At 48.4% G+C, this 12,297-nt stretch overlaps 1 protein-coding gene across 3 annotated transcripts; it reads left to right on the top strand.

The window, feature by feature from the left end:
* The first annotated feature begins 47 nt into the window (after window positions 1-47).
* On the top strand, window positions 48-11,290 carry D2HGDH (D-2-hydroxyglutarate dehydrogenase). 3 transcript variants are annotated; one of them, XM_074878052.1, is made up of 9 exons: window positions 48-807; window positions 1,382-1,439; window positions 2,987-3,126; window positions 4,102-4,295; window positions 5,357-5,525; window positions 6,546-6,689; window positions 7,117-7,259; window positions 8,073-8,238; window positions 9,491-11,290. In XM_074878052.1, exons 1-9 carry the CDS (start codon window positions 429-431, stop codon window positions 9,748-9,750), a joined length of 1,653 nt encoding a protein of 550 aa, XP_074734153.1. In that variant the 5' UTR covers window positions 48-428; the 3' UTR covers window positions 9,751-11,290. The 3 variants fall into 3 exon arrangements, with proteins under 3 accessions (XP_074734153.1, XP_074734154.1, XP_074734155.1); XM_074878053.1 differs by having other exon boundaries at window positions 731-807; window positions 1,341-1,439; XM_074878054.1 differs by lacking the exons at window positions 48-807; window positions 1,382-1,439 and having other exon boundaries at window positions 3,035-3,119.
* Window positions 11,291-12,297: the final 1,007 nt, after the last annotated feature.

The raw sequence follows: 12,297 nt of genomic DNA, 5'->3' as shown, positions 1-12,297 counted from the left end.
GTGCGGCGGCGGCGGCCCGCGGCCTGCCCGCGTCAAGGAGGGGGGGCCCGACCGCGGCGGTGCCTCCCAGCCGCCATTGCTGCCTGCGGCAGGACAGGCCTGAAGCTGCCAGGCCCAGAAGCAGGGGCAGGCGGGTCGGGTTTGCCCTCCCCTCCCACCTCTCCCCCGCCCCGAGGGGTGCGTGAGGCTGCCGTGTCCCGGCTGGGGTTTGGCGGGCGGTTGGTCTGAGGCTCTACGCGATGGGTGTCCCCCCACCCCCGGGGTGTCGCCTGGCCGGGTGGTTGTCACGCTGACAGGGGCCTGTTTCCAGCTCCTCGCGGGCTGGGAGAGTGCCTGAGCCGCTTCTGCCGGGAGAGGAAACCCCCAGAGCCCGGGCGGCAGGGAGGGGGGCTCGCCCGTGAGCTAGGCCTCTGCTTTTCAGGGTGATCATGAGGATTTCCTCTGCCGGCCCCCACCGCTCTGTGTGGGGTCGCTGGGCTCAGCTAAGATGGCTGACGGGCTTCCACACGAGGACCTTGGCACCACAGGGCGTGACTTCTGCCCCGGGGGTGCTTCAGCAGAGGAAACCACCAGGGATGCCCACGAGTGTGGTTTCCAGGCCGTGGGGCGGGAGAGCGCTCCACGCAGCCTCCTCCAGCTCCCAGGAGGTCATGCTGACTAGTGAGCGGTACAGAGTGCGGCGGCTGCCCTTCTCCCGGGTGTGTGACAGTGATGTGGCTTTCTTTGAGCGCATGATGCCAGGTAGAGTCATCACAAATCCGGAGGAATTGAAACCGTTTAATGTGGACTGGCTTAAATCAGTCCGAGGTATGTGAAGTTGTTTATTTTTTGGTTTTGGTAAAACCTCCTCTCTGCCTCTGCTAATGTACCAGAATTAAAAAGTCTGCCAAAGGAAATCTCATATTTATTTATAGCAGACCATGTCTTTTCAGAACAAAATTAGTTTTTCTCATAGTGAATAACTCCTTTGAGAATTACCTAATCTTTCAGGTAATCTTTCAGGCTTTCACTTAAAAATCTAAGCCCTGTTAACTTACTAATTTTTTTCCTGAAACAAATTGATTCAGTTAAGAGTTTTGGCTGAACCTCACAAAACAAGTAGTGTGAATTTTCTGTTGCGTTTGCCAAAGTTTTCATGATAATATAAAACGTTTCCCGTTGCCCTCACTGGCAACCAAGTCTACATATTACATGTAAAAGTTTTTACAGTGCTTTAAGGGAAAGCCTGCTATCGGAGATGTTCGTTTTAGAAGTGGTTAAAATGCCTCTGCCTCACAGTGAGGGAACATTGTTGTTTCAGACATCCTGCTTTACCACCTTTTTCCTTCTGACCTCTGTAGAGCCCACAACTTGCCTTGAGAGTCCCTTGCTTTCATTGCAGGCTGTAGCAAGCTGATGTTGAAGCCACAGACAACAGCAGAGGTGTCTCAGATTCTCAGGTAACGTGCACCTTTTCTGCTGGGGTTTGTGGTGAGGAAACTCAGGTTTAGTCAGGAAGGATCCAGCAGGTGAAGGGAACTTCTGGAGGTTCAGATACTCAATGCTCAAGCATTGGAATTGCTGAAGCTGTTTTCTTCTTGACTGTGGGTCTTATGGTTGAGCTCTGGTGACTTCAGCTCTCTCTTCTGTTCTTTATATCCCCACTGCCCTTGGGCTGCCCACTGTTTCCTAACGTACCTTTTGTTTCAGAGACTCTGCATGCTGTTGCCAGTCTGGGGGTATGCATGTACTGGTGGGTAGGCAGTGTCACTGTAAAAACCTACAGGGTCCTGATTAGGAATGTTTTAACTTAGAAAGCTGGAAGTTTTCAATGGAGAAAGGGACTTCAGCCTGTGCCTTGTATTTCCCAGGCCCAGTGCTCTCTTTGGCTCTCTGCTTTTCTGGGGTGATGGTGTCATGTCAGTATCAGGCAGAAACAAAGGCTGAACTTTCATTTGTTTTGCAAAATAAAATTAATCTTTCCTGGCCAGATGTCCTTGCAAAGGCTAGGTGGGCAGCAGCAGGCTTCTCAAATCAATGTTGATGGCAAGAGTGCTTAGTGTGGAGGAGAGAAACAGAGGCAGGGAGAGCTAAGCAGGTGGATTCAGTATTGATGATGTTTCTGCTCTATGAAATTGTCCAAATTAGACATTGTACCAGTGCTCAGGAGGAGCAGTTGTGTTGAAGGATTCAGGAAGGTCTGCCTGAAAAGGTAAAGAAGGTTAGGCCAGAATCAGGCACTTTGAGGAGCTAATGTTTTGTCCACTAAATCAGTAAGAACCCTTCCTTGGTTTGCTGGTGTGAGCACAGCTCCAGTTGGGTATCAGTATGCAGGATCGACTGCTTCTTCTTTGGTTGAAGAGCTAAAAGCTGCACGAACCTGCTCCCAGCTCTGTTAAAATAGATATACAGAGCCCAGTAAAGTCAGGGCTTCTGAAGTAACTGCTGGTGCAGTGTGGCTTTGTGCCATCCGTTGTGCAAGAACTTCTGTGAGTTTGGAGAGGATGTGATGGGTGGTGCCTTGCTGGGGTGTGGCAGGCTGGAAGGTGAAGCAGCTGAGGCATAGATGCACTTGCTTCATTGCCTACAGGGCAGTAATTTCTCGAGGGGAGGAGGAGGGCAGTTATGTCTTACACCGCTGCCGGAGGCCATCTACCAGAGCCCACTGAGGAAGCCAAGTTGTTAACAGAGACTGCTACATAAATAGCTTATGTATAAATAGAGCGAGCAGTGATTTCCAGGCAGGTGTGGCGTGGCAGATCTGTAGATATGCACGAGGGTAACCCCAAGTGTTCCTTCCTTTGCTCAGTGCTGGGGTGAGTTCAGTAAGGAGTTGTGCTTTCTCACTTTCACAGTTTGTATCGATTTAATCTGCAGGCTAAATGCTGCTTAATTTTAAGCTGAGCACTGTCACAACAGTAGGCATTCATGTAGAGGTGAAACTCTTCTGATAGACTGGATTATGGCCTTAAAATGCATAAGACTTCAGCAACCTTTTTCCTTCCAGGTACTGCTATGAGAGGAACTTGGCAGTGAACCCACAGGGGGGAAACACAGGCCTTGTTGGGGGCAGCGTTCCTGTCTTTGATGAGATCATTCTCTCCACTGTTCTCATGAACCGGATCATCAGCTTTGACAAGGTGTCTGGTAAATATCGTAGAGATGTGAGGCACAGACATCAGCCCCAGGCCCTAAACTAGGAACTGATAACTGCAGGATCAGCAAGGTTCAGCCCAGCAGCATTGTAAGGGGTGTCAGAGGTTGCTTCATCCAGGCTCCTGCTGCTGATGTCATCCTTAGGTTATAATGGTAGCAGGTATAAAAATACATTTGGTGGCAGAAGGAGGAAGAAAGAGAGAAGAGAAACATGGACATCCTATTATCTGTTCATAAATTAAATGAGAAACCCAGCAGGTGGAGCAGAATGACAGTGTTAAAGAAGGCACCTGGTAACTGTTGTAGCAGAGGGATGGGGAAAACTTACACATTGTTTCAATTTGGAGAGTTAGGAATCAGGCTGGTTTGAGTATTTCAGTTCTTAAAACAGAGAGAACAGGGAGAGATATACTTAATGTCATCGTATCATTGTAGAGAGGTTGGTGCTGGTCTCTGCTCACAGGTGATTAGTGACAGAACAAGAGGGAACGGCTTTAAACTGCAACAGGGGAGGTTCAGGCTGGACATGAGGAAAAAATGTTTCCCAGAGTGGTCAGAGAGTGGAATAGGCTGCCCAGGGAGGGGGTGGAGTCACCATCCCTGGGGGTGTTTAAGGGTCGTTTGGATGAGCTGTGGGGGGATGTGGGGTAGGGGAGAACTTTGTAGAGTCGGGCTGAGGGTTGGACTCGATGATCCCGAGGGGCTTTTCCAACCTGAATGATTCTGTGATCGTGTTTTGCCAGTCTGGAGCTGTGTATGGTGAGATATTAAGGCAACAGCAAAGCTCCCCTAGGCTTGAGGAGGGGTAGGACAATGCCCTGTAGCATGCAGACTTTTTGTGCTTTTAAACTGAGTCCCAGAAAGTTTTGGAGGAAGAGGTGGTTGTATCTGCTTGTACTTATCCTGCCTCTTGAGGAAGCACCTTCTCCTTAGGCATCAGCTTGTAGCAGGACGTTTATGTTTCAGGAATCCTTGTGTGCCAAGCTGGCTGCATCTTGGAGAAACTCAACGAGTACTTGGAGGAGCAGGGGTTTATCATGCCGCTTGACTTGGGAGCGAAAGGTAGCTGTCACATCGGTGGCAATGTGGCCACAAATGCTGGAGGCTTACGGCTCTTGAGATACGGCTCTCTGCGAGGGACGGTGCTAGGCCTGGAAGTGGTAAGGCGAGTACATGGCAGTTCTCTTCTGTGTTTAAACCTTTGCTTCTTACCTTTCCTGCTGTTCTAGCCCTTAGCTATCCCTTGTGCAGGCTTCCACTCTTAACTTTTCCTTGCATGGTTCTTTTGAGAAGGGTCAACAAGTGTCTTCATGTGTACAGCATCTGTTATTGCTACTGCAGTTTCCAGCTTTCACCTCTTCCTTACTGACAGAAGTGATATTAGGTGGTTTTCTAATCCAGAGAAGGTAGGGAGAGATTTGGTGATCCCAAGTTTGGTTGGTTCCTCTGTGGAGTGGTGGGTCTCTGGAACGCTCTGCTAAATCGATCCTACAGCACTCTCTTCTAGTGGCTGCTCACTCGACTTTTGATAGAGCCATCTGCTTTGAGTTTGTTTGGCTGCTGGCTTTCTCCTAGAGTCTTTGCTGTTCCTCAGCCTGCTTCTGTCCCACAGGCCTGCACCTCTGTGTGTAAAGACTGGGATTAGTGGGTCTAAAAGATTTTGGGGCTTGGGAGCCAAGAGGTTGTAGGAATAAATTGGGTAGGTAACGAAAGCCTGCTTTGGTTTTATTGTGTAGGCCCAGAAAGGAGAGCTTTTCTCTCTCAGGTTAGTCCCTCTAGTGTCAAAACAGCCTTTAATAACATGACTTAGAGCCATTCAGCCTTGATTTAAGGCTCAAGTGGTGGAGGCCTTCATTCTGGTGAGCTGTGTTCACTGTTTCAAATAGTGTTCCTTGTGTCTGTTGAATAATGGGAGCTAGGGCTGCAAAGAATGGCTGATCTTCTCCACCACTGAAAAGAAAAGCAGTGCGAAGTCGATCTGCTTGTCCTGCTGGAATGTGTGCAAACACTGTAAAAAAAAAAAAAAAAAGAAGCAGAAAGGTTTGAGGGAAGACAGGTAGGATGTAGAGGGGAGGAAGAGCTGGGAATGGAGGAACAGTGACGAGACTGTGGGAGCGGACTGCAGCTGGTGTCCAGTGCTCAAGGCTAGTGGCAGGTTTTCATCAGCTTATGACAGCAGAGTTCTACATGGTGCTTTGACTGGGTCTTCGTATTCCCACAGGTGCTGGGTGATGGCTCAGCTCTGGACTGCTTGGCATCTCTGCGCAAAGATAACACTGGCTATGATTTGAAACAACTTTTCATCGGATCCGAGGGAACCTTGGGAGTTGTCACTGCTGTCTCCATACTCTGTCCTCAGAAACCTAAGGCTGTGAATCTGGCGTTCCTAGGTAGGAGCTGATATTAATAATTTCACACCTAAATTCAGAGGCTGGGAAGGGAATAGGAATGGAGAGATGAAAGTATGGTCAGCCTGCTGAGCTCGACCACCAGCATCATCTTATTCCTGAGAAATAGTATGGTGCTGTATGTTAAAATACCCGTGCAGTTACTTTATATCTGTGGTGTAAATGTGTAAAATATATGCAAGCGTGGGTTGCTCTGCAAGGGACAGGGACCAGGAGCTTAGCAGGATGAAGAGGCAGACAGGACACTGTCCACTGATGAGGGCCTGGTCTGACAGTACCTGAGCGAGGGGAGTAGGGCAGGTCTGGTGGCACCAGGCAGAGGCAGCTGCAATCCAGCGGTCACCAGGTTGAGTCCATGGTGACAAGGCAAGAATGGGCAGTCAAGTCTGCAGGTCAGGGTCTGGATCAGCAGGGTCCATGGTCAGGCACAGCTGCTTAAAAGCTGCTTCTGAGGGAGCCTCAGCAGGGGTGCTGAGAGCTGTGCAAACAGCAGTTTGTGGGGAGCCTTCACTGAGGTTTTTTTCTCAAAAACCTCCAAGGCCAGCAGGGGCTTCTCAGGCAGCTTGCTCATATCAGCTGTGGCCTTGAGAGCAGAGAGCTAAGCTCCTAGGAGGGGATGAGTAGGCTCCAAGCACTGATGGACTATGTGCACTGGACCCCAGAATTTGCCTGGACTCTCACAATAGCCTTTAAATTTCTCTTGGGTTGCCTTCTTGCTGGTGCTGAGAACTGAAGTTGGGGCAGATGTTTTGGTATGAGCTGTCTTAGATTGTTCAAGAGGTCCTTGCCACAGCAGACTAGTTGTTATATCCTCCTGCTGTTCTGCTCTGAAACCTTTCCCGTTACAGGACCTGCTGATCTAAACCCATGCAGGGTAGCAGTTTGCATTTTCTGGAGATGGTAAAGATGACTTGAAGCCTGATAGACTGTTTAAAACTTTTTACAAGGTTTTGAGGTGCTGGTTTTTTTTGTTCCTGATTCCTCTCTGTGTCCTGTCTGAAGGGTGTCAGAGTTTTGCCAAGGTTCTGGAAACATTTACAACCTGCAGAGCCATGCTGGGAGAGATCCTGTCTGCCTATGAGTTCATGGATGAGAAGTGCATGGAATTGGTTGAGAGACATCTCAAACTGTCCAGCCCAGTGACAGGTACCAGTGTCATTCATGCAGTAGAAAAAGGCATTGTACTGCTTGGGGGATTTTTAGCCTAGTTTTATATATATATATATATGTCAATGAGCATGTGGGCACCCCTCATAATTTTTCTACCGAGTATTCAATTCCAAACACGTTTGGTGGAAGTCTTTAAAGATAAGACTTTTTACTTCTACTTGTTCCCACCAAACTGCTAATTTTCTGAAAAGGGGTAGCTGGGTACAGGATAGAGCATGTAAGTGAAGTGTCCTACAGATAAAAGATTGCCACTTGAGCTGTCCTTCCACCTGGTACCAGAGAATCTGTGCAGTAGAGCGACCTCATGGAACGTGCCAAGCTTGGGAAAAGCTTCACAACCTGTGCTAAATTCCTGTGCTTTTACCCCAGAGCATCTGCTTATTCTGTTCTCCCTCAATTTCAGGCAGCCCTTTTTATGTTTTAATTGAAACTTCGGGCTCCAACTCAACCCATGATGAAGAAAAGTTGAACAACTTCCTAGAACGGGCCATGACTTCTGGTTTGGTCACTGATGGAACTGTGGCAACAGATGATAAGAAAATAAAGGCAAGTCGTTGTTGCCTCTTGCACAAATGTCTTTGACATGATTCTCTACTTGGATTTGTATTTTTATTAGGGAAGTGTTCAGACTGATGTTTTGTATAAACGTCCCTGAGTGATCTGGTAGTTTATTTGACATACTGAGTAAGAATGCTAAGAGAAAACACTTACCACTGCTGACTCTTCCCAGAAGGCCTGCGTATTTGGGGTTTCAGTGGATGCTTCCCCTTTCGAAAAGATAATAAGGAATTACAACTTTTAGATGCTGGGGTAGCACCCAAACTGCCTGAAAACTACGAAAACCAGAAGCTGAGTTGTCAGCGAGGTCAGGAGTGAGCAAAGCCCTGGAGGCTGACGTGACAGTGTGTTAGAACCAGAGACTGTGGTCCCAGGGAACTAGACGGACACGTAGTGTCTCAGTGAGAAAGACTGATTTATGTCTGCCCAGTGAACTTCTATGGCTTTTACGCTGACCCGTGTTTCTTCCAGCCCCTGTTCCCACACTGACCCTTGCAGTTCCGTAGAGGAGGCGCATCCTCATTTCTTGGGAAACCCAAAACAGCTTTGAGAGAAAATGCTCATGCCTGTGTTCTTTCTATCTGGGGTGCTGTCAAGCTTGAAGAGTTGGTGTATTACTTTGCTTTCTTAGTAGCGTTGTGCAGTATTATTACTAGCTTCCAAGAGGCAGAGGATGTCGAGGGAAATGAGAAGTTGATGTTACACGCTAAGAATCAAGGTTTTTTTTCCCTCCATGCTACAAAGCATGGAACCCAAGAGGCACTTGGTTTATTTGGATTTCTTTGATCTTTGGTTCATCAGGCACTGTGGAGCCTGCGGGAGAGAATCACGGAGGCCCTCACTCACGATGGCTATGTCTACAAATACGACATCTCTCTCCCTGTGGCAAAGCTGTATGATCTCGTGACTGACACAAGGGCTCGGCTGGGCCGGAGTGCCAAAAACGTGGTGGGCTACGGCCACTTGGGTAAGTGTGGATGCTGGGAAAGGAGGTGATTGCTCTTCTGTGCTCCCGGTTTTGCTGCGCAACTTCCTAGTGGCTTTAAAGGCTGTTTTTAGATCAGTGAGAGGCATAGACTAAATAGCCGGGAGGTATCAGAAGAGGAGGATGCCTAAGGATCTTCATGTTTGAATTTCATTGCTTTCAGACTGTATTCCATATATCAATGGCAGGTTGCTAGCCAGCCAGCCACTGAACTGGTCATTCGTATCTTCTTGCTCTGTACTTTCTGTTTGAGTATGAAGGTTGTTTAATTGGACCATGAATTTGATTAATGTACTTAGACACATGTGGTAGATAAACACTTTCTTGTCCAAAGTGATTAGTCATGTTGGAAATCAATTTTGTGTGAGCCATTAACCCTCCAAGAGACAGTGATGAAGCACAGAAAGGCTGGTACATTTGTCAGAATACTTTGAAACTAATTTGATTTTACAAGCAGGTAAATTAGTAGCTTAGCAGAGCTGTTCTGATAAAAAAAAAAACAGGGAAAGTCCAGAGAACAGGACTTTCTTAAGCAGGCTTGATTTGAGATGATTTGAAAGACAAGTCTGCATAACAGAGGCTGCCTCTGGTAGCTCTTGGTATCGAGATTTAAACTGTGTACTGTGAGGGTTTGCTGGGATGCAGGCAGAGGTTCCAGAGTGAGAATGAGTAAGTTGTGTTTATCTTTGTTTTGTCTTCTGAATAGCCAGCAACTACATGCTTAATCAGATACTATCATATGCCAAGTAGCAAAAGGAGAAAATGTTCTGCTTTCTTTGTTTCTGTTGACGCAGTGCCAAAGTGCATTTAGAACGTTGCACAAACATAATAGGGAGAGAGAAAGTGATGGAGGGCCATATTAAAATCTAATGATCATTATGAAATGCCATTGGGGAAGTCTATGGCATGTCATCTCAGTAGTGGGACAATAATTAATGCAGCACAGTTGTTTGAATTTTAAAATCACAACAGTGGGAATTTGAAAGTAGCTTAACTCAGAACACTCTCTCAAATACTGTACTGAAAGCATGGAAAAACAAAGATCCTATTTGAATTATTTGTGCATGGAGAGGCTGGTGTTTGTAGAAGGACAGTGAACTTGTCCTTTCTCGCACATTTTAGAGACTAACAAAGGCGCCGTTGTTTGAGTATGTGGAGGAGGCAGTAGTGAGTCTCCGTTGCAGGGCCACTGAAGTTTTTCTTACAGACTCACCTCTGCAATGTTTTCTTGCAGGAGATGGAAACTTGCACTTGAACATCACGGCGGAGTCCTATAGCCATTCACTGCTGGATGCCATCGAGCCGTTTGTGTACGAGTGGACCGCAAGATACAACGGCAGTATCAGTGCAGAGCACGGACTGGGCTTCAAGAAGAAGCAGTTCATTCAGTACAGCAAAGCCAGTGAGGCAGTCTTTCTAATGCAGCGTTTCAAAGCCATGTTAGACCCCAAAGGCATCCTCAATCCCTACAAGACGCTGCCCTCTGGTTCCTGAGAGCAGCGCACACTCAGAACGAGCAGATCCCATCACGCGAGGATGGCGTCTCTAGCTCGGTTACTGCACTTTAGCCATAAACAAACTGATGGATCAAGCAAGCATGTGGAATGCTCCTTGGTTTATTTCTTTAGTATGATGGAACAAGTAAAGGAACGTGGTTCCTCTTCTCAGGGGTGCCTGCTCTTTCTGAAGAAACACTCAGTACTGGTTTTGACAGTGCGAGTTTCCTATTTAATCTGAGCCTGAAAGCAAGCACGCAGATATTATGTGTGGATATTCCAGCTCTCTTTCCCCTTAGTTTGCTCTGATTTTTTTAGTGAAGTGACACCAGCCAGAGGAGGCATTTTTGCACCTGGGGTGTGCAAGTGAAACATCAGAGGCACAAAAGAACCCGTTGATGCTACACCACCATCTCCAAGTGAAAACGTTGCTCTTCCTCACTTGTTTTCATCTGATATGCTTGTCCGAAAGCGCATGGCAGCATCAAGTCATGGCCTCTTTAGTGATGCTGCCTGCAGGCTCTCCCTGTGGGCATCAGTGTTGTCCCACAGCATGCAGGTACAGGTTTGCAGTCCTGGAAGGACAGGCCCGAGAAGAGAGGGTTCCCAGAGACCCAACTCCTGGGCAGTATCAACTGGGGAGGAAAAGCCAGCTGCCAGGCTGAGGGAAGGGACATCTGTCTGGCAGGGTCAGGCATTATTTCCTGCTTCCTTGTCTTCCAGTCTGTCCTTGACAGCAAGTCATCATTTGCTCTTGCAGAGGGTGAGAGCTGTTACCTTAATGATTTACAGAGATATGTAAAATCTATATCCCTGCCAACCAGCAAACTGGATTAGGCTGTGTGCAGATGACAGTGATGTTAAAATCACCCAGAGCTTTTTCCGCATTGTGCATGTGCAAAAGGCATTTCTGGGCATACCAGTACTAATTTATTTTCCTGAGGTGCCCCCTTACCCTGGCAAGGGGTGGTTCTGAGGCTCCCTGACCAGTGGGCAGGCTGGTACCTGCATCCAGCGCCCTGCTCGAGTTGGTGAGGCCACAGAACGGTTCAGGCAGATGTTACCCAAAAGCAGCTTGGAAGATCTGGCAATAGTCAGGAAAATAAAAGAGTAGGAAAATAAAATCAGCTTGTCTGGCATTCAGGAGGATCCCTGATTGCAAAAGATGCATTAAAAAAATAGGCCTACTCAAGCAGGAGGGTGAGAGAAAGAAGATGGTGGTGTAGGAAAGTATCAGAAGTCAGTGCAAGACCTAACAGAAGCTTATTTTTAAAGTAGGCTGATTTTAGTCATGTTCATTCTCTGATCACTTCTGCATGCCCTCTAACAGGCATGTGTCACCTGTGCTGCATGTCCAGGGACACTTGTAGGAGGATAAGGAATGTTTGGACACGTCTTTTATACCTCTTAGGAATCACTGATCATTACGGAAGGATCCTTTTGACTCGGGATCTTGCCTGATCCTCCACAAATCCCAGGCAGTGTCTCTGTTGCCTCAGTTTGAGTATTTTTTTATTAAAGATTTTAGTAAGGCTTTTGATACTGTCCCTCACAACATCCTTCTGGACAAGTTGTCCAGCTGTGTGCTGAGCAGGTTCATGGTGTGCTGGGTGAAAAACTGGCTGAAGGGCAGAGCTCAAAGGGTTGTGGTGAACAGGGCTACATCTGGCTGGTGACTGGTCACCAGCAGCATGCCTCACGGCCCAGTGCTGTTCAGTGTTTTTATCAGTGATCTGGGTGCAGGAGTTGAATGCTCCGTTAGCAGTTTTGCTCACGATACCAACTGGGAGGTGCTGTTGACTCTCTGGAGGGACAAGAGGCCTTGCAGAGGGATCTAGACAGGCCGGAGCATCGGGCAATCAATGGTGTGAAATTTAACACGTCCACATGCTGGATTCTGCACCTGGGACAGAGTGACACTGGGCACAAGGATAAAACGGGAGAGGAGCTGGAGAGCAGCCCTGCAGAGGGGGTCTGGGGGTGCTGGTCAGCAGGAGCCAGCAGCGTGCCCTGGCCCCCAGAGCACAAACCGCCTCCCGGGGTGCGTCCGGCACAGCACGGCCACCGGCCAGGAGAGGGGATGGTCCCGCTCGGGTCAGCGCCGGTGCGGCCTCTCCTCGAGCGCTGGGGGCAGCGCTGGGCCCCACCGTTTCAGGAGGATGTGAAGGTCCTTGGATGCACCCAGAGGAGGGCGACCGAGCTGGTGAAGGGCTGGAAGGCCTGTCCTCTGCGGAGTGGCTGAGGACTCTGGGTCTGCCTAGTCTGGGGAAAAGGAGGCTGAGGGGTGACCTCATGGCTCTGCAGCTTCCTGAGGAGGGGACGTGGAGAGGGAGGTGCTGAGCTCTTCCTCCCTGGCATCCAGGGACAGGATGTGTAGGAATGGCTCAAAGCTGCGCCAGGGGAGGTTCAGACTGGGCATTAGGAAGCATTTCTTTACTGAGAGGGTGGTCAAACACTGCAACAGGCTTCCTAGAGAGGTGGTCAGTGCCCCAGGCCTGTCAGTGTTTAAGAGGCGTTTGACTTGGTCCTTAATAATATGCTTTAA

This window comes from Strix uralensis, chromosome 9, assembly GCF_047716275.1.
Source record: "Strix uralensis isolate ZFMK-TIS-50842 chromosome 9, bStrUra1, whole genome shotgun sequence".
Lineage (NCBI taxonomy): Eukaryota > Metazoa > Chordata > Aves > Strigiformes > Strigidae > Strix > Strix uralensis.
This window is presented reverse-complemented; position numbering and strand designations above follow the sequence as displayed.

Excerpts from the sequence above, each read along its gene's own strand:
- D2HGDH (XM_074878052.1), top strand. The coding sequence starts at position 429 with ATGAGGATTTCCTCTGCCGGCCCCCACCGCTCTGTGTGGGGTCGCTGG. Across the intron at positions 808-1,381 it reads CTGGCTTAAATCAGTCCGAG|GCTGTAGCAAGCTGATGTTG; the intron begins GTATGTGAAGTT and ends CTTTCATTGCAG. Across the intron at positions 4,296-5,356 it reads CGGTGCTAGGCCTGGAAGTG|GTGCTGGGTGATGGCTCAGC; the intron begins GTAAGGCGAGTA and ends GTATTCCCACAG.